This window comes from Rhinolophus ferrumequinum (assembly GCF_004115265.2).
Source record: "Rhinolophus ferrumequinum isolate MPI-CBG mRhiFer1 chromosome 15 unlocalized genomic scaffold, mRhiFer1_v1.p scaffold_54_arrow_ctg1_1, whole genome shotgun sequence".
Lineage (NCBI taxonomy): Eukaryota > Metazoa > Chordata > Mammalia > Chiroptera > Rhinolophidae > Rhinolophus > Rhinolophus ferrumequinum.
Window position 1 is genome coordinate 5,078,174 of NW_022680357.1, and position 18,511 is coordinate 5,096,684.

General features: G+C 51.4%; 1 protein-coding gene across 2 annotated transcripts in view; it reads right to left on the reverse strand.

Moving 5' to 3' along the window:
* Nucleotides 1–3,500: 3,500 nt before the first annotated feature.
* CREBBP (CREB binding protein) overlaps nt 3,501–18,511 on the reverse strand; it is a 126,999-nt gene continuing 111,988 nt past the window's right edge. For both annotated transcript variants that reach the window (XM_033101139.1, XM_033101140.1), the window contains 8 exons: nt 14,591–14,741; nt 14,061–14,207; nt 13,180–13,293; nt 11,948–12,113; nt 11,422–11,589; nt 8,088–8,249; nt 7,426–7,707; nt 3,501–5,812 (listed from right to left, as the gene is read on the reverse strand). In XM_033101139.1, coding sequence (XP_032957030.1) covers nt 3,674–5,812; nt 7,426–7,707; nt 8,088–8,249; nt 11,422–11,589; nt 11,948–12,113; nt 13,180–13,293; nt 14,061–14,207; nt 14,591–14,741 — 3,329 coding nt within the window. In that variant the 3' untranslated portion in view covers nt 3,501–3,673. The remainder of the gene's footprint in view (nt 5,813–7,425; nt 7,708–8,087; nt 8,250–11,421; nt 11,590–11,947; nt 12,114–13,179; nt 13,294–14,060; nt 14,208–14,590; nt 14,742–18,511) is intronic.

Genomic DNA, 18,511 nt, shown 5'->3' on the forward strand with positions numbered 1-18,511 from the left:
AGGCAAGTTACTGCCTCTGTTCTTCTACCTCAGGGCTGGAGCAAGAGAGTTAATGCATTTAAACAGTACTTGTTACCAGTATAACTGTCTCCTATTCAGGCAAGAAAGCAGAATGGAGGGAGCTAACTTCCGGCGGAGGCGGCGGCCCCGACGTGTCACCACTGCGCTCAGTACCAGTTCTCCATCCCTTAGCCCCACAGAAGCCTCAGACCCCTACTTCCTCTGATCAGCTCTCACGCCAGTCTCCTCCAAACCTGTGTGTCCCACTTAATCAAGGTGTTCTAAGCTGTCAGTGCCCTTTGAGTTTTTCATTCAGTGAAGTAATTCCTTAGAGAGAGCACCGTCAATAGATCCTAGTAAATCCTCTACAAAAAGGCGCGAGCATGTGAAAGCACCCTTTGCCTTCTCAGCTACTCATCCCAAGTTCCTCAGTCTTGCCCGTTCGCCTGGGCACTACATTCACTTCAATTTGGTTTCTTAAAACTGACCCTTCCTCACTCTTGACTTGACACAGTGAAACTGTACCCAAGTCATGGAATGAACGTGGGACATCCTGGGAAGATGCAGTGTGGCTCTACGACCCTAGATGTGGGCCCTGTCCCCCTTCTTACGTGCTCCTGTGCGTCCACTTGCTAAGGGTACAGCTGCGTGTCTACTTCCCAGCACTGTCCTTGGGTGAAGAACTTCCTGGTGACGCACTGGCTCCCACCCAGCATTCCGCTCCTTCATCCCGTTTTCCCTTTTTCAGAGTAGCCTCCTTTCCCGTGCCGTCCTCCAAGTTCTTTTTGGCTTAACTAAAATCTTTGGTTCCATTTGATAGCCAATCAAATGTAAAGAGTTGTCTTCAGACTGAGATCTCAGAAGCAGAAGCCTCTCCACCTTCGGTTTTCCAGAGGCTGCCTTCTATTCCTGCTTTGAACATGCTGAATTCTCAGAAACACAACCAAACACATGCACTAGACAAACTCAGCCGAGCTCCTCCAGTCTTACACTGATTAAGCTCATCAGCCAACTGGAACCATCTTTGAATCCAAGCAGTTTTACCAGCTTTTATTATAAACACCAGCACATTTCAAGTTTCCTCTTTTTGATCACAAATATAGGACTTTTCCTTCTCATCCTAAGCATACAGCATGAGACAGTGTCGGGGCTTGCCAGCTCTTACAGAAATTTCCTCACGACGGGCGCAGGATGGGCGTCTACAGACCACACCCTCGGCCGCATCCTTTGGCATCTGCGCTGCAGGGACTCGGACTCCAAGATGAGGTCGGTAGTTTTGGATTCCAGGATGACCTGAAAAAGATGCCCCGCCACTAAGGTGTTGAAGGGCTGCACATCTGGAGTGCAGGCCTGGGGCTGCTTCTCCAGGGTCCCAGATGGCTCACCCCTTCTTGTCTGATTACAGGCTCAGCGCTTTCCCATGTGGCAAGAAAGAGGGTCACAGGTGCAAGAAGCAGAGGGGTGGCCACATGGCCATTAGAGGGCCGTGGCCTTGCTTTCCCTTGTGGGAGGGGTGGAGATATGGGCCTCTTGACGGTGTTCCTCTTACCTGGTTTAATTCATCTACATTAAACCCCAAGATTCTAAGCTCTGTGCTATAACTAGTTTCTTAGAAATTTTCCTCAAATTTAGATGCCCAAATCAAATACTTTGAGAATCTCTCTGAATACAAGGCCCAAGAGGAGCTATTTGGGCCAGGATTTCTAAGTAACACCACAACGCCCGATCTAGACCACCATCTGGTTGGGGAACGAGGGCCAAGGGACAGAACTCAGCTAACCAGTGCCCTGGTTAGGGAACAGTCTAGAGGACTAGCTTCAGCTCTCCTGGAGGTGGTCCTTCTCTTAGGTGTGATTTTTACAGCATCCAGGAACTCACGTGTCACCCCCTTAGTGAGGGTGCCTGAAACTGGACCCAGGGGGAGGCATGGGACCAGGTGCCCTAGTACAAGTATCCCTGAAAGCTGGAGGCCTCGTCTCACCGTAGCTGGGGCTGGTGACAGAGCTCCAGTCACCTCCCTCAGTGGTGTCCAGGGCAGCAGCTCACTGTTTCTAGAGGTGGTGGTGGGGGGTGAGGGTGGGGGAGAACGAAAGGCCAGGGCGCTGTCCAGCCCAGTGTCGGACGCCATGGTGGGCCACGCTGTGTGGTGGCATTCTCCCCTACTGAACCCAGAAATTTGGGGGGAGGCCAAGAACCACCTCCAGTCCCTGGAGCACCCTTTGCATCAATTCTGGGATCTGTATGCAGGAATGGGGGTTGGTGGGAAACTGCAGGAACCCTGTACTCTAGTTTTTGGGGGCGTAGTAGCTGACAGGAGGTGGATAGGCGGCAAAGTGCTGTTTCTGACCCATTCGTGTCCCTAATTTTGTGGGTGAAGCCCTCCCGTGAGCACTGAATGTGTGCAGCCATCACTGAGCTGACCATCTCGGTCACTGGAAAGAGAACCTTCCAGGCCTTGGCTGAGCCCAGCTGCCACCCGCATGGCCACCAGGACCTCAGCCCCCGCCTCTCCTCTACGAGCAAACAACCAGAATCATGTCTTACAAAGAACAGACTCCAAAAATATATATAAATAAATAAAAACCTTAAACATTCTTACAGGGATCTTAAAGAACAGAATACATGTTAAAAACTTCAGTAATTTATATCAATTTTAAGCGGTACTTTATATACAATGGGGGAAAAAACACATGCATAGTCCAAATACAATGTTGAAAACAGCATTTTCATAACAAAAAACCCCGAACACTAAGTGTTAATACCATGTACATGAATTCAAGAAGGACCACCCTTTTTGTCTGTTGCACACAGTTTATTTAACAATATGATATAAGAAATGAGTTGGTACTTTACCATTCTATACAGTGATTGAATCTTCTTGAATTTTCTTATTTATAGTAATTATAGCACTTGCATGATTTACACTAGAATTGCTTTTCCTCATTTCAAGTTTCACATAGAAGAAAGAAAAGGACGCTCCCCTCTATTAACATCAGCATGGTCTAAGAGGATCATCCCTATTTTTTGTCTAAAACCAGTTTTATCAGAGAAACAAAGCAACAATTTCTACATCTGCAAGACAAGAGTTTGGCTTAAGCCAGTACGTATAGATAGACGTGTGTGGGTGTGTACGTGTGTGCGCGCAGGAGCCGGTTCCTACCGTCCAGGGGTAATACTTGGAGAACGCCCACAGAGTTCACAATAGAAAAAAATCTTCCCGCAACGTCACAAAGTTGCCGGGATACATTATAAGCTTGCATTATTTCACGAATCAGTTTCTGAATATTATTTTTCTTCTCACTTTTAAACATAAATGTTTAAAGTCTTGAAAATACAAATAAAAAATATGAATATACTGAACTTGTTTTTCCCATTAAAAAAAGGCATGAGTCACCAGCAATGACGACAAAAGAATCCAAACAAAACCCCCCTCCCCCCAAAACAAAAAACAAAAACAAAAAAACAAAACAAAAAGAGAGAGACCAGATATTTAAATCAACTGGTTTTTAACAAAAAAATATATTCTTTGTATTGTTTCTTTAAACAGCAATCTACCCTTCCACGGCTTGAAGTAGCAGTTCCATCTAGGAATAAAAAGAGCCTAGATGCCTGGATTTCAGTACAAAAGGTCCAAGAACATGAAAGGGGAAAAAAAAGTGATGCTCTCACAATGCTACAAACCCTCCACAAACTTTTCTAGGGTGTCTCCTGTGGTGTCGCCGACCAGGGACAGCTCACTGGACAGTGCACTCCGGTTGGGGGTGTTCAGCTGTGGGAGCATTGCACTCTGTTCGGGGTTTCCCATGTGTCCCTGATCTATGGAGCTGGCCATGGTGACTGCGAGTCCTGGGTGGGGGGAACCAGTCTGGGGCGAGACATGGTGTGGCGAAGGCTGGGGCTGTATCCGTGGCGATGGGCTGGAATGTGGAGGCTGGGACTGGGGCCGCGGAGATTGGACAGGGGCCGGAGAGCGCACCTGGCTACTGAGGGACGTGGCCATCTGCTGGCCGGGGAGGTGCGAGGCCTGTGGCTGTCCTGAGAGCATGTGCTGCTGGGGGCTCATGGGGTTCGGCTGGCCCGGGGACCCAATCTGCTGCTTCATCTGCTGCTGCTGCAGAATCCGCTGCTGCAGGGCCTGCTGGATGTTGGGGGTGCTGTCTGCGCCCAGCCCGGGCTGCCCCATCTGGCCGAGCTGTCCCATCTGAGCCGCCATCTGGCCCATGGAGCTTCCCTGCATGGGGAGGTGCTGCTGCATCCGCTGCTGCTGCATGGCTGGGGGGTAGCCTCCGGGTCCTTGAGGCTGCTGGAACTGGCCGTGCCCGGCCATGCCCGTGGCCATGCCCGCACTGCCCTGCTGTTGCTGCTGCTGCTGCTGTTGCTGCTGCTGTTGCAGCAGCTGCCTCCGCAGCATCTCTCTGTACTGCGGGTTCATACTCGCCATGCTGGGGTTGTGCCCTGGGTTCATGATGTTCAGGGCCTGGCCCTGCGGGTTCAGGCCTCCCATTGCCTGCTGCTGCGGGGGCACGCCAGGCCGTGGCCCGCCAGCTTGCATGGCATTCAGGTTCTGCAGGCCAGGCTGCTGGTGCAGGCCGGGCTGGGGCTGCAGGCCGGGCTGGGGCTGCAGGCCAGGCTGGGGCTGCAGGCCGGGCTGACTGGCCACATACTTGGCCGTGCGCTGTTTGATGAAAGCTGCCATCAGCTGAGGGTTTGACTTGAGGATGTTGAGCACCTGCTGCTGCTGCTGCGGGGAGCTGGGTGACTTCAGGGTCCGCAGCAGGTCCTGCAGGGCGCCGGGCGAGATGCTCCGGGGCGGCTGCACATTGGGCATCCGCGGCCCGGCCACGGCCGGCTGGGCCTGCATGGACATCACGGGCCTGGGCATGCCTGGCATCGGCTGCTGCTGGGGGATGGGCGCCTGCTGCCACTGCCCAGGCGGCAGGTTGGGCATGACTGGCCCACTGACCTGGCTGGGCCGGGGCACGTTCAGGCCAACGGGGGCCATTTGGCTCACCGGGGTCACCATGCCCGTGCGGCCAGGGGGCATGCCATTGTTGATGTTCACCCGGTACAGGTGCTGCTGCTGCTGGGCCTCGCGCTCGATCTGCCGGGCCGCCTCCACTGCTGCGGGTGGGGGCTGAGCGGGGGGCGGCGGGGCCGGCACCTGGTTGGTGGGCTTCCCGGTGGACGCCGTGCTGGGGGGCTGAGTCCGGGCCACGCTGGGGAAGCCGGCTGGTGACATGCTCACAGGCGAGGGCTGGGGCTGGGCGGGGGGCTGTGGTGTCTGGGGCGTGCTGGGCTGCTGCGTGGGGGTCCCGGGCGGTGCTGAGGTAGGGGAAGGCAGACTCTGCTGAGGCACGTTGCGGGTGTTCATGGTGGCCATCCGTCGGCGCATGAGCTGCGCCTGCTGCAGGCGGTGCTGGATCTGCTGCTGGCGGAGCTTGTGTTTGATGTTGAGGCAGAACGGCACGGGGCATTTGTTTTCTTGGCAGTGTTTGGCATGGTAGCAGCAGAGGGCGATGAGCTGCTTGCACACCGGGCAGCCTCCGTTGGTCTTGCGCTTGCAGCCCTTGGTGTGCTGCACGACGCGCTTCATCTTCTGGCAGGACGGCAGCGAGCAGTTGGCGTTGCGGCACTGGCAGGCGTGCACCAGGGACTGGATGCAGCGCTGGATGCTCAGGCGCCGCGACTCCTGGGGACTCTTGGACTGCGGCTCACCCTGGCTGCCGCCCTCGTCGTCCAGGCCCAGCCCCCACTTCACCATCTTGTGTGTGTGGCTCTTCGTGTTGTAGCAGTTGATGCAAAGGTCGTAGTCCTGTGGACAAGGAAAAGGCACAGGCCTGCGTCAGCACTCGGCCCAGCGTGAGCAGACATCCCAGCCGCCCCCCGGAAGCTTCTCTCCTAGGAACTATCCCAAAGCCCAGAAGGCTCTAGAGACGACAAGGATCCACCTCCTCGCCCTCACCCCAGCCTCTTCCAGGGCCCCTCCGGCCCTTCCCCACCTGCTGTCTCACCCTGTGAGCACGCAGGCACAGGGTGTGTGGCTCTGGGGCCGCCCAAGGCTCCTGGGTGAGTTGGTGGACCCTCTTTCCCTCCTTCCTCTGCCTTGTAGGAATGGCACCCAGCTACCCTGCCCCATGCCTCGCCTGGGAAGCCTGACAGTAAAGGAATGACTGAGGCTGTGCCCATTTCTTCCCAGGCGCCACGCGACTGTCCGAAGCACCACAGACCTGAGTTTATATAGACCGGCCCCCCACTCCCCAGGGCTGCTACTGGGTGCCCTCAGTGTGTCCCCAGAGCTCTGCAGGGTGGCCCAGCAGGACACTAGGGCTGAAAGGCCTTCACCATGAGTAAGGCCCTAGGCTCAAACCACAGTGACAAAATGCCCCTGCCCAGCTTTCAAAAAGCTACCTGCATCGGGAGACTGAGACAACGGGCAGAGAATGGAACCCTATGGGCAGCACTGATAAGAGTTTCATAGAAAAGACGTGAAAATCCCAGCAGTGGGGAATGAGAGCAGGACTAAAGGAGGCTGGAGACAGCAGAAAATAAAGACAAAGGCGGGACAGAGGCCCTGCTCTGTCCCCCACCCCAAGATCACAGAGCCACTCCTGTGGGGACTGTCCCAGACGCTGACACTGGCAGGCCAGGTGAGGAGTGGATGGGAGTCTGTGACCATCTACGGGGGTCGGGGGCCCACAGCAGCCTGGTTCACCCCATGAGAGAGACCCGTCTGTGAAAGGGACTCTGCCCCTTCGCACAGGGGTTAAGACCTCCGCAGGGGGGAGCCACAGGGTCCCAACAGGCCAAGGCAGAACGGTTGCCAGGTCCCCAACCACAGGGACCGCAGCTGACAATAGGGAAGGAAACCAGGCACAGCTTGGAGGGCCCACAGCACCATCGGGCCTCTGCTAGTCTCTCCACACTCCTGCCCGGCACCCGAGGCCAGTGGATGTGCCCGACAGAGCCGGGTTAAGACAGCCCGGGAAGAAAACAGCAAGTGCCTCATGCTTGTCGACTCCCTGGAGGACTAGCCCGTCCTGCCAAGGGGCTGCGTGTGCCCTGAATACTGTCGAGGGCCCCACTGCCATGCTCAATTTGGTTGGGACCAGACCACGGGCTGTGAAGGAAGACTGGCTTCTTCTGAGCCTGAATGTCCGGTGTTGAGCCTGGTAGGCGCACAGAAGCAGCCCAACCAATGTGGAGTCGGGACCTCACAAATACCAGTCTTACAACCAGCACACACGGAGAGGACCCGTGCTCGTTTCCCGCCCCCGGGAAATGTCAATGGTCTAACAGTTCAACCTGAAATGCAAATGCATAGACCAGAGAGGGCCGGGGAGCAGCCCAGGGGACACGACTTGTGGGGCACGCCAGTTGTGCCAGAAGTTCTGCCGGAGCGCAGCATGGAGGGAGGGCCGGGCCTACCTCGCACACGGTGCAATGCCAGCGCGTCTCCACGTGGTGCTTGCACTCGTTGCAGGTGTAGACGAAGCGGTCCTGGCCCTGGGTGTGCAGCTCCACCAGCATGCACAGCGTGGACCACTTGGACCGCCGCAGGGAGGAGAACTCCCAGTGCTTGTCCCTGGCGAGGGTGAGGAAGGCGTCGCGCCCGTCCATGAGGTCGCAGCTGAGTAGGGGATCAGGGTCCACAATAGGGGGCAGCGTATTGATGACAGGCCCGGCATGCAGGTGGATCACAAAGAAGACCTGCAGGAAGAAGGGTAGGAATGGCGTCAGTGCCCGGAGAGAGGGGCGGTACTGAGGAGGGCTGGCTTGGGGGGCCCAGGGCTCCCCCAGCCTGTAGAACCGAGGCGGCACTGAGCCTCACACCTGCTGTCCCAGGTGTGTGTCAAAGCCTGGCTCCCTGGGGTTGCGATGAGTGGGTGATGTGCCACGTGGTGTTACCCACCAGCCAGCTCTGCCTTCTACGGGCTGGTCCTCCCACATAGTCTGCGGGGAGCACCAAACAGTGGCACCACACCTTCTCCCTCCTCTTGGCCAGGGGCAGGGCTGTGGATTCTCAGCCTTTATCTCGGCCCAGAGGGGCACAGACACTGAGCCCTGGGGCAGCGTACCCCGTGTCTCACCTCTTTGTGCTTCTCCATGGTGGCGTAGAGCTTCTGGGACAAGTCGTTGGACACGTTGGGCATGCTGGGCTTCTTCTTGTTGGCTCGGCTGATGCTGCTTTTATTCTTGTTGGTTTTCTTGTTGTTCTTTTTCTTGGCATTCTTGCTGTCACCCTGGCTGCCCTGCAACAACACGCGAGGTTGTCAGACAAGCCCAGCCTCTTCCTCCAGGCCCAGTATCGAGCCAGGACTGCCAGCTCCCAGGCCCTGGGGGCTCCAGCTCTAGGAAGCCCCGTCTACGGCAGGAGATGGCCAGGCAGACCCCTACCAGCCTGGGCTGTGAACACACTGCTGCCTCCAGAGGAAACTGGTAGGGGAAAGGTGATGAGAACAGAAGCAGGGCCTGTACTCGGCTGGGACCCAATGCGCACAGTGCTGACACACTTATAAACATGGAGCAAGCGTGGCCGGTGTCATGCTGGCCGCACATCACATTCTCTCTTGAGGGAAGAACACACCCGGGATACTAGTTCACAACTGAGGGAGTGAAAGCAATTTTTCATTGTTCCACATCATTCCACTGGACACCTGCTGCTCCAAGCCATATCCTGCGCGCTCAGTGGCTTCGTCTTTGCCTTGGGAAAGGCTCCAAACACCTATCATGCATGAGAGACGTAGGAAAGGTGCCAATGTAGAAGCTGCTGCACTAATAGTAGCAGGGACTCAAAAGTGGCCTCTTCAGGTCTGAAGCAAGGCTGCACCAAGGCAGGACACCTCCCTGACCCTGCTCCCAAACCCAAGGCCCACTCAGACCCGAAGCCCAGCATTAGTGCTTCAATTAGCTTAAGTCTAAGGGATTCTGCTCCTCAGTTAAAACACTGCTACTCTGGAAAGAACTCAGGGTCTTAGTTATTTAGGCTTCAAGGTGGAAACGCTCACCAGGTCTGGTCCAAAGAACTTCATCTATGAGAAGCGGGGGAGAGAAAGGAAGGGAGAAAACACACACACACCACACACACACACACACACACACACACACACGGTGCTGAAAGGAGTGTCCCACTAGGGGAAGCTTGGTTGCACTCTTCCACCAGCACCACCACCACCACCACCACTGAGGCACCTCTGAGAAAAAGCCAGGAGGAGCCCAAGGAGTCCTGACAATTGAAGAACTAAGCACATGAATGAACCTCAACTCTGGTTAACAATGATGTACCAGTATTGGTTCATCAATTGTAGTACATGCAGCACACCAATGCAAGAAGTCAGCAGGAGAAACTGGTGCTGGAGTATACGGAACTCTGTACCATTTGCTTGTTTTCTGGAAGCCTTTATTGTAAAATAGGAAGCCTATATTTTAAAAGTTATAAAAGAAGTAGATTCACTGCATAAAGTTTAGAAAAGATAGTCAAATAACAAAGAAAAATAATTTTTTGCCACCAGAGCAATAGCACCTATGCATTTGAGTGTGTGATTTTTCTTACAGGATTAGGGTTGTGTCCTTTTTCTTTTCCACTATGGCAAGCATCTTCACATTTCCCCCATCAAAGACCACTTTTCACGTCAAAACAGCATTCCATCCCAAGCGCCACCTACACCTAAGCCAGTGCCCACCACCTGAGAACTCGACATGCAGAACTGCGCCTATCCGCCACCTCCACCTCCCGCCGTCTCCACCACATGCAAGCCTACAGCCAGCAACAGCTGGCTCAGGTGTCAGCCCTTGTCTATTTCTATCTCCCAGAAAGCCCCACCAGCCCCAGGCCAGAGGCGAGCACGTGCTCCTTGGATGGGACTCACGGCTGGGGCCTGTGTCCCCCTCATAGTACGTCTCTGCGGGAGCTCTGCCGTCAGGGCGCAGGCTCTCCTCCCCCTGCCATAACTTTCCCACCATCATTCACACACAGGATGTGCATTCTGACTCAGGCCACCTCCCATCCAGGTGTCTGGCAGTGGGGGACACACAGAGGGACTGCGCAGTTCACAGATCAGCTCTGGCCTCTCTCTCACTGGAAGTCCGAGTTTCTACTGAAATTGGGCCGACCTTTCAAATTCAAAGGTCAGCTGCGTGCAAGCCTCCCAGTGAAGCGCTTCCTGCCTGGGACGTAGCAGCCACTCGGCAAGTCACTGCACACCGCGGGCTCTGAACGCCAACCCCACAGCCCTTGAGCGCACGCGCCTGAGGGCCACAGGGGCACAGATCCTCCTATTAACGGTCATCTCACTATTAACGTGTCCGCAGCCAGTTCTTGACTTCTTCCCCCAAATGCAATCTCCCTGTTCCTCCTCCTTCAGGTAGAGGCAGCAAAGACACAGCAGGCAGCCCTGACCCAGGGTTTTCCTCACGCCACAAAGATCTGCCCGACTTCTGGGGTTGCTACTCTCAAACACGGCACACTTCTCATGGCCTCTATAGCTATGAGCCAAACTGACACCACCATGTTTTAATGGACACCATGAAGCATGGCACCATTGCTCACAACTTGGACTCCTTTGTTTCTCGTCCTCTTGCTGAAAGCTCCTTCTCCTCGATCCTCTAGGTGCCGTCGCACCAGGTCAGTCTCTGCTCAGGTCCCCCTACCCCCATGACCACCCCCTGCTGGAAGCACCTCCATCCCTACTCTTCCCTGTGCTTCCTTTTCTCCACAGCTTCCATCACTATTTCAGAGTACGCCGGGCATGTTTATTCTTCTTGTTTCTCCTACTACAACATATATCCCTAGAGGGTAGGGATGGAGTTTTCCTTAGTTCTCATTGCACAGTGGGAACTTAACGAAACAGGGTGAGCACGAGTGTGGACACTACAAAAAGAGCTAAGCGTGTACGTGCGTGCGTGCGTAGTTTGTAACAAAGCAAATAAACGAGGCGTGTGTGTGTGTGTGTGTATGTGTGTGTGTGTCTGTGCAGTTTGTAATAAAGCAAATAAACAAAGCCTGGCAACCAAGGGTCTCTTCTGCAAGGACTCCTGATAGGTTCCTGATCGTGACGTACCTGTCTGTCACTGTTGTGCGGGCTCCCTGGCAAGGCGCCCACCTCTCATCTTTCCATGTCTCGGCCCTGTCCGTCCTGCCCAGAGATGCTGCAGCAAGCACCTCCCGTCCCCCTCTCCTAGGTGATGTGTCTCCAGTGCCCACATCTCAGCCCAGTAGCAAGTGCTCCCAGCCCTAGACCTGTGGCGGGCGGTGACAAGTGAGGTTATGCACAAAAACATCACCACAGATAAAGAAGGCCACGTCCTGTGAAGCCATCAGCACACATTCACTCTTCAACCTGACAGAACTCAGCCTTCAGCACATATAGCTGAGGCTACCAGGATCCCCAGGAGGGTCGGGTGATGGGGACGTGGGGGCTTTACCTCTGTGGTCTCACTGGCTGCGGTGCTCTCTTCCTTCTTTCTCTCTTCTTCTTCTTGTTCCAGCTCCTTAATGCTCTCCTCCAATACGTTGGGCCAAAAGTCACCCTCAAAATAGGGCAATTCCTTGGCACTGGTGAGCCTGTCTTCAGTTGCTTGTTTGAAAATGTCCTGGAGAGGGAACAAAGCACATCAGTGAGACGAGGGGGCCTGAGTGACACTCCTGGAGAGGGGGCGGCGTGGAGCCATGACACTGAAGAGGATGCAGTGCTGTGTGCGCCCGTGGTGCCCAATGGCCGCCATCAGCTAATTTAAACTGGCACCGCAGTGGTACTGTTTTCAGACTGTCAACTCACACTCTTGATAGAGTGCAGATAAGACGGTTCTACATTTTTATTTCACACTTTTGGGCTTTCTAATCCTAATAAGTGAATACAATTCTAACGTATGTGAATGTGAAAGGAAGCACACAAAAACATGTGACTCCATGGTGACAAAGCACTGCACGCCCTCCTTCAGTACCGGGTACCTTATAGTCATGGATGATCCGTTCGGCAAACGCCTTGTCCAGCATCTTCTTGTACCACTCCTGAAGGCGCTTCGGTTTTGGGATTTTTTGATCAGGGGGGTGGCAATGGAAGATATAGTCGTCTCCTTCACTTGGGGGACAGGCCCAGATGTGTCCTGTCACATACCTGCACGATACACAAACACAATTGGATGAAAGTGGTGAGCATAACTGTCCCTGCCTTTAAAGAAGTAACAGCTGAGGAACAGGAACCAAAGCAAGGACAGAAATAACTATAAAGTAAAAAGAAAACAAAGAAATGACCACAATGCTTGGTGGCAGAATGTACAGAGAAGTTCCAAACCAACGTACTGGGGGTGGAGGTGCGTGGGTAAGGCTGAATCTCTATAGAGTGTGCAAATGCACTCCTGAAAATTGGCCTTAAAACACTTCCTGAGGTGTACATGTCAGGCAGGGCCGAGGCTGCACAAGACAGAACCTAGGAAGACGGCAACTCACCAGGAGTCTCAAATGGCTTCTACCCAGGGATGCACTGAATTTCCTATCTACTTTCTACTGTGCATTGGAAGGCAGTTGAGTATTTGCCTTTGAGGGGTTCAGTTAAAATTTATCTCATTCATTCTGTTTAAGACACTTCAATCAAATACCTCTAACTTTTCCCAATTTGGGAAAGGAATGTGACGCATCTAGAACATAAAAACAGAGACAGAGAAAGAAGTCAGAGACCACAACTTATAGGATTCCATTTACATGAAGCGTCCAGAAAAGGCAAATTTATGGGGACAGAAAGCAGATTAGTGGTTTCTGGGGGCAGGGGTGGAACAGGGGTCCACAGCAAATGGGCAATGGGATCTGGTTGGGGGTGGTGGCCATGTTGAGACTGACTTATGATGATGGCTGCACCACTCAGTAAAGTTACTCAAAATCACTGAAGTGTACATTTGAAATAGGTGAATTTATCGTACATAAAAATATGCTTCAATACATTTTTAATAAAGAGACCACAATGGAAAAAGAAAAGAATGCAGAAGGCAGGGTAAGTGCATACACTATGCTGAGGTACCCTGAGAGCATCTGGAAAGGGAGCTCTGGAGACTTCTGAATCCATCTACAGATGTTAAAATAAAAACACACAAAACTTATAGAAACACTCGTTATTTCACAAAATAAATATACAGTGAAAATTAAAACCTGAGTTTTTATTAGTTCTGGATAATTTGAATGAAACTCACCCTAATTTTTTCACATATTCTAAATATCCAATAAGGATCTCATGATAAACGGCTGTCCGAAGGCATCGGGGCCGGAAGAAATGAATACTGTCCAGATAAGATATGTACACACGCCTGGGGGCAGGAAAGGAGAGAAATTAATCAAAAGTTGAGGGTATCCCCCTAACTTGAAACCAAACACCAGCATCCTAAAAAAGCTCCAGAAATAAATTTTGTTTTGATAGCATTTACGCTGGTCACAAACAGGACATAAGAAAACTCCTATCACCAACTGCCACTGCCAATCCATCAAATGGAATCCAATTTCATCACTGAACTGAGAAGGAATGGCCTCACTCACCATGGAGAACCGTGGAAAGATCACGGCAAACTAAGAAAAGCCACTTTGCAATCTCTTCTCACCCAGACTCTAGACTGAACATGAAAGAACTCTTGGTACTTCATTTTTCCAGGTGCACTGGCGAATGCCTGGGCTCATGGGGTGGTCTCCACCCTGCTCTCTGCCCCAGGGAAGACAGGGGCAACAGCAAGAGCAGAACCAGACTCCACAGGTACCCGCAACACAAAAACACTTGACACAGTCATCAAAACCCTCTACTGCCCGCCCACTGGCATAGAGGAAACCTAAACTAACTACCGTGTTTCCCTGAAAACGAGACCAGGTCTTACATTAAGTTTTGCTCCAAAAGACGCATTAGGGCTTATGTTCAGGGGATGTCCTCCTGAAAAATCATGTTAGGGCTTATTTTCGGGGAAACATGGTAGTTTGGTTAATCAAGCACAGATTATCTAATTTAAACCCAGCGCTAAAACACACAGAACCTCGGTCTACTATAACGCAGCATGCTGAATGACACCCCCGAAAGGAGATAGGAGACTACCTTGTGTTTGGAGGGGGGCAATCAGAGCCATACTCTTGGACATGCATCCCAAAAAAGCAGACATCCACTCCATCAATTTCCTCAAAAGCAAAGAGGGCTTTAGTTCGATACGGGAAAGATTCAGACATTTCCCCAGAGTCCACAAACCTGAAATAAAAGTCAGAGTCTGAAGTTAGCACGTGTCATTGTTTATAAAGTACTTTACAACGATACCTGCTGCTCTAAACTCAGGGCAGAGGAGAAAAAGGCCTGTCACCTCTTCTGACTACCAGCCCAGAGCTCTTCCCACCAGCCTTGGGCAGCTTGGAGGTGCAATCCTGTTCTTTGTGATACTGTTTTACTTGGCTGGGAATTTTACCCTCGCTGATGAATTTGGGAGAGAGGAAAGGGCTGGCTACATGCTACTGCTGAAAAGCCTTTAAATTATGCAAACTCTAAAGCCTTGCCAGAAAGCAGGGCCTTTGATAACCAAGTGGGTGCACACTGGAACAGCACTATTGTAGAACATGGCACAATGTCTGCACACAAACCGTGACTTCATCCCGGGCTTGACCTCCACCGTCTTATCTGAGCTGGCCACCACTCGGACAAAGACCTCCCCGGCTTCAGGATGATTCTGTCGCCGCAAAAACTTGTTGACTCGGTCTTCCAAGTGATTTCCCAATCGTGTGGTCTGCAGTCCTGGGAAATTAAGAATGAGCAGGTAAGAGGGTGTTGGAAGGGCTGTGGAGAAGGCAACCGAGGCCACAGAATCCACCTTTTTCTTTCAGTGTAATCTGATATTTTAAAGATTAATGTTCTTCAAATCCAGAAAGGAGCTAGTCTGTCCTACCGTGTTTCCCCTAACCAGACAATCAGCTCTAATGCGTCTTTTGGAGCAAAATTTAATATAAGATCCGGTATTACATTATATTTATATTACATTAATATCATACATTATTTATATTATATTAATATATTATTGTATTTATGTTATGCTATGATGTGATGTGATGTGATACCTGGTCTTATACTATAGTAAAATAAGACCAGGTCTTATATTAATTTTTGTTCCAAAAGACGCATTAGAGCTGATTGTCCGGCTTGGTCTTATTTTCGGGGAAACGGTATGAGGTGAGTGTTTTATGAGGGAAAGGGGGACTCTAGAATCTCAGATACTCCACACCCTGAAAGCTGCCATCAAGTGCCCAGATATTTCCACCTTTTTCTAGTCATAAGACAGAAGAGCCTGAAGGTGGACCTGAATCTGAAAGAAGGTGGGTGGTGGGGTAAAGCTGGGGAACAGGCGTGAGGAGAGCCACGCTGTGCTCACCAGCTTCCTGCCCCACACCCTGGTGAGGCAGCGAGCTGGCACCGGGCGCACAGCTCTAACTCCACCGCAACTCGGCTCTGAGTGTTCAGATCCCGGCAGGAGTGCCGACAGTGTCTCAATACCCAGACTTGCCCGAGCTCCAATCCCAGGTGAGCTGCTTCTCCCCTGCACACACCCCTCTCCCAGAGATCTCCCCAAGCATGGCCACTGTGACAGGAAATAGACAGCAAGTTGCCCAGAGGTGAAACATCAGTGATAGAACAAAACTCTGGCACATGGCAAAAAAAGACTAGGCGCGAAAGCTGTACAAGGTTCACAGTGATTATGTATATATGATGGGACTTTAAGGAAGTTTTCTTCTTTATATTTATTGTTTTTAAAAATATTTACTACATTAATAAGAACAAAATTTTAAAAGCTATTTGGGATTTTAGAAGATTCCTTACTGAAGTCAAGAAATGTATGGAAAATTGAGACCAACTTTCTATATTACATTTTTCTGTAATAAACATACCAATGGTGGAGTTTTTTTGATATATAAGTTATACCTCAATAAAAGTGATTTAAAAATAAAAAACCACAATGACAATGAAATAAAAACCCTACAGAAAAATAAAAACTTGAAAAGCTCCGAAGCAAGGGGGAGTAGATTTGTGGCCTGTCTCACACACTGAAGATGTGTCCTGTACACAGCTGTGGGTTCGGGCCCTGGACCCCTTACACTGGCAGCCCCCATGGCTGAGACAGCCATCCTGGGAAAGGAAGCATTAGCTGCAAAAGGATCCTTTAGAAAAATCTCATGTTCTTGCCCCATGTGTCCCCCATCGCCCACCGCCTCATGCCACTGCTGAGCACATTTTGTTCCCTCACAAGGTGGCTTCAATTCAGAGGGAGGACAGAGCTAAGAACGGCCATCCTGCTGCAGTGGGGGAAACCGCCTTCCCTTGTGAAAATATGACCGCACACACTATGATTTTCAAATAGCAAACAGACAGAAAAAACCTTTCTAGTTTGCTCTTTACTTTTTTTTTTAATTACCCAAATTACCTGCCCTAGAGAACACAGGTATTTAAATGAGACAATTTATGACCATCTTGTTATAAGCACCAAACTGAGCACCGTGAAAACGTACACAGGGCTGGAGAGCTGCTTCCCTGTGACCAAAAGCCACAGGTGTTACGTGTAGGAAGGCACAGTGAAAATGTGGAGGGCAGCAGTACAAGCTCCGAGATGCAAATACTGGGGGAAAGAAGGACAATTCTCATCTGTGGGCGGCACCCGCGGAGGTGTATTTCAGGCCTGGTGGTATTTATGCAGCAGGCCCTGCCCCCAGCATCATGGCTGGGACGTCTCTGCAGCCAGTGCACACACTTCTGCCTTGTTCTTACACTGCTTCCCAGCTTTCCGTGGGGTGGCCGCATCCTTTTATTTAGCCACTTCCCACTTTCCATCGCCTCTCAGCATGCCTCACTACAGGGGTCCTCATACCGCCTTTATGTATATGTGCAAATACCTTTGTTATCCATAAAAAACGGAATTGCTGAGTGTAGAACAAAAATTTAAAATTGTACCCCCGACCCCAGGTATCCAATGTACATTTCTGTCGACAGCGCACGACAGAGGGGCCGTTAATTTCCCTTTATGTGATCAAATCCTTCAGCTTTTTGCTTTCTTACCTCTGGGTTCCAACTTTTTTTAGGAAGGCTTTTCATAACCCAACAAAGTAAAGATACTCTCACTGTGACCCCGAGTACATTTGCAGTTGTTTCCTTTTCCCGTTTAACCACCTGAAGTTGGGCTGTGCAGATGGTGTAAGGCAGGGAGGTGGCTTTGGGTGGACGGTCAGTTGTTATCATTCACTGACTAGCAGCTGGAAGATATTTCCAATACTCAGTGCAAATATGAATGAGGCAAACTTTCCTTTGTGACCTAAAGACGCTCACAAAGACTGTTCAAATTAAACAATAAGGGGTAACACTACATTTCTAAGGTCCTTTTCTATAAGCAAATATTCTGTATCTTAAACCCTAAAGCTCATCTACTAAAGGTCCATGTATCTTTTCCCACCATTATCTGGACACTGGGGAGGGGTGGGGGCAGGGCCAGCTCTCAGGCTCTTCCTTGACCCCCTGCAATCCACCCTTGCACCTTCTACCTGTAGCTGCTCTTCTAGTGAAGCCTAGCTCTCCTGGGAATTTAGTGTGGTCACTGAAGCTGTGGCCCAGGAAAGTGTTTCCAAGTTGCTGACTGCTTCAGTGATCTCACTCAGAACAGACCCTCTAAAGTAGCGCTTCTCACTTGAGGGCAACTGTGCTCCAAGGGCACATCTGGAAAGGTCCGGAGACATTTCTGATGGTCACACTCATGGGGGGTGGGGGCAGTGTTACTGGTATTTAGTGGGCTGCGGCCAGGGGTGCTGCTAAAATCCTACAAAGCACAGGAGAGACCCCATAAAAAGAATGATCTAGCCCCGGATGTCAACAGTGGCTCAGATGAGAAATCCTGATCTAAAGAGAAACACTGCAATAGTCTGTGAGTTCATCAATATTTCAAAACATTTTACAAGTGAGTGTAAGTTATAGGATAACTGTGGATTTTGGTAACTCCAGAGTTTGAACTTGAATTAACACTGACTTCCTCCTTGCCTACTTCCCCTCCCTTCTTCTCTCCCATTTCTCTTGTACTCCCAGCTCCTCAGATGGCCTGGCTCTTGTAGGGGATGCCCTGAGCGGTGTGCTAGTCACCTGTCCTGCTGTAGAAAGGCGAGAGCTGCAGGAAACACTGGGGCAGGTGAGCTTTAAGGTGCCCCTGCAGGTGACTCCCCTACCCGGCGTGCTGTTGACTCAGCAAAGGGACAGCCTAGGAACACCATGTGGTGGAAGGCGGCCCCCAGTACTTGAGAGCCAAGTGGATGAAGGTTCCATATTGCACACTTTTGAAAAGAATGCTATCTATAGAAAAATCAGGACCCTATGTAAAGTTACTTTTAGTAGCAAGAGATTGCTGTCTCTACTGCAGCAGTGACATTCTCAGCAAGTCTTTGTGCAGACCAGGCTCCTACCAGCCCTGGGTGGATGGCAGCCGATTCCCAAGAGGCCCGAGAAGGTCACGCCTCACAACAGCAGGATCCACACCTAGT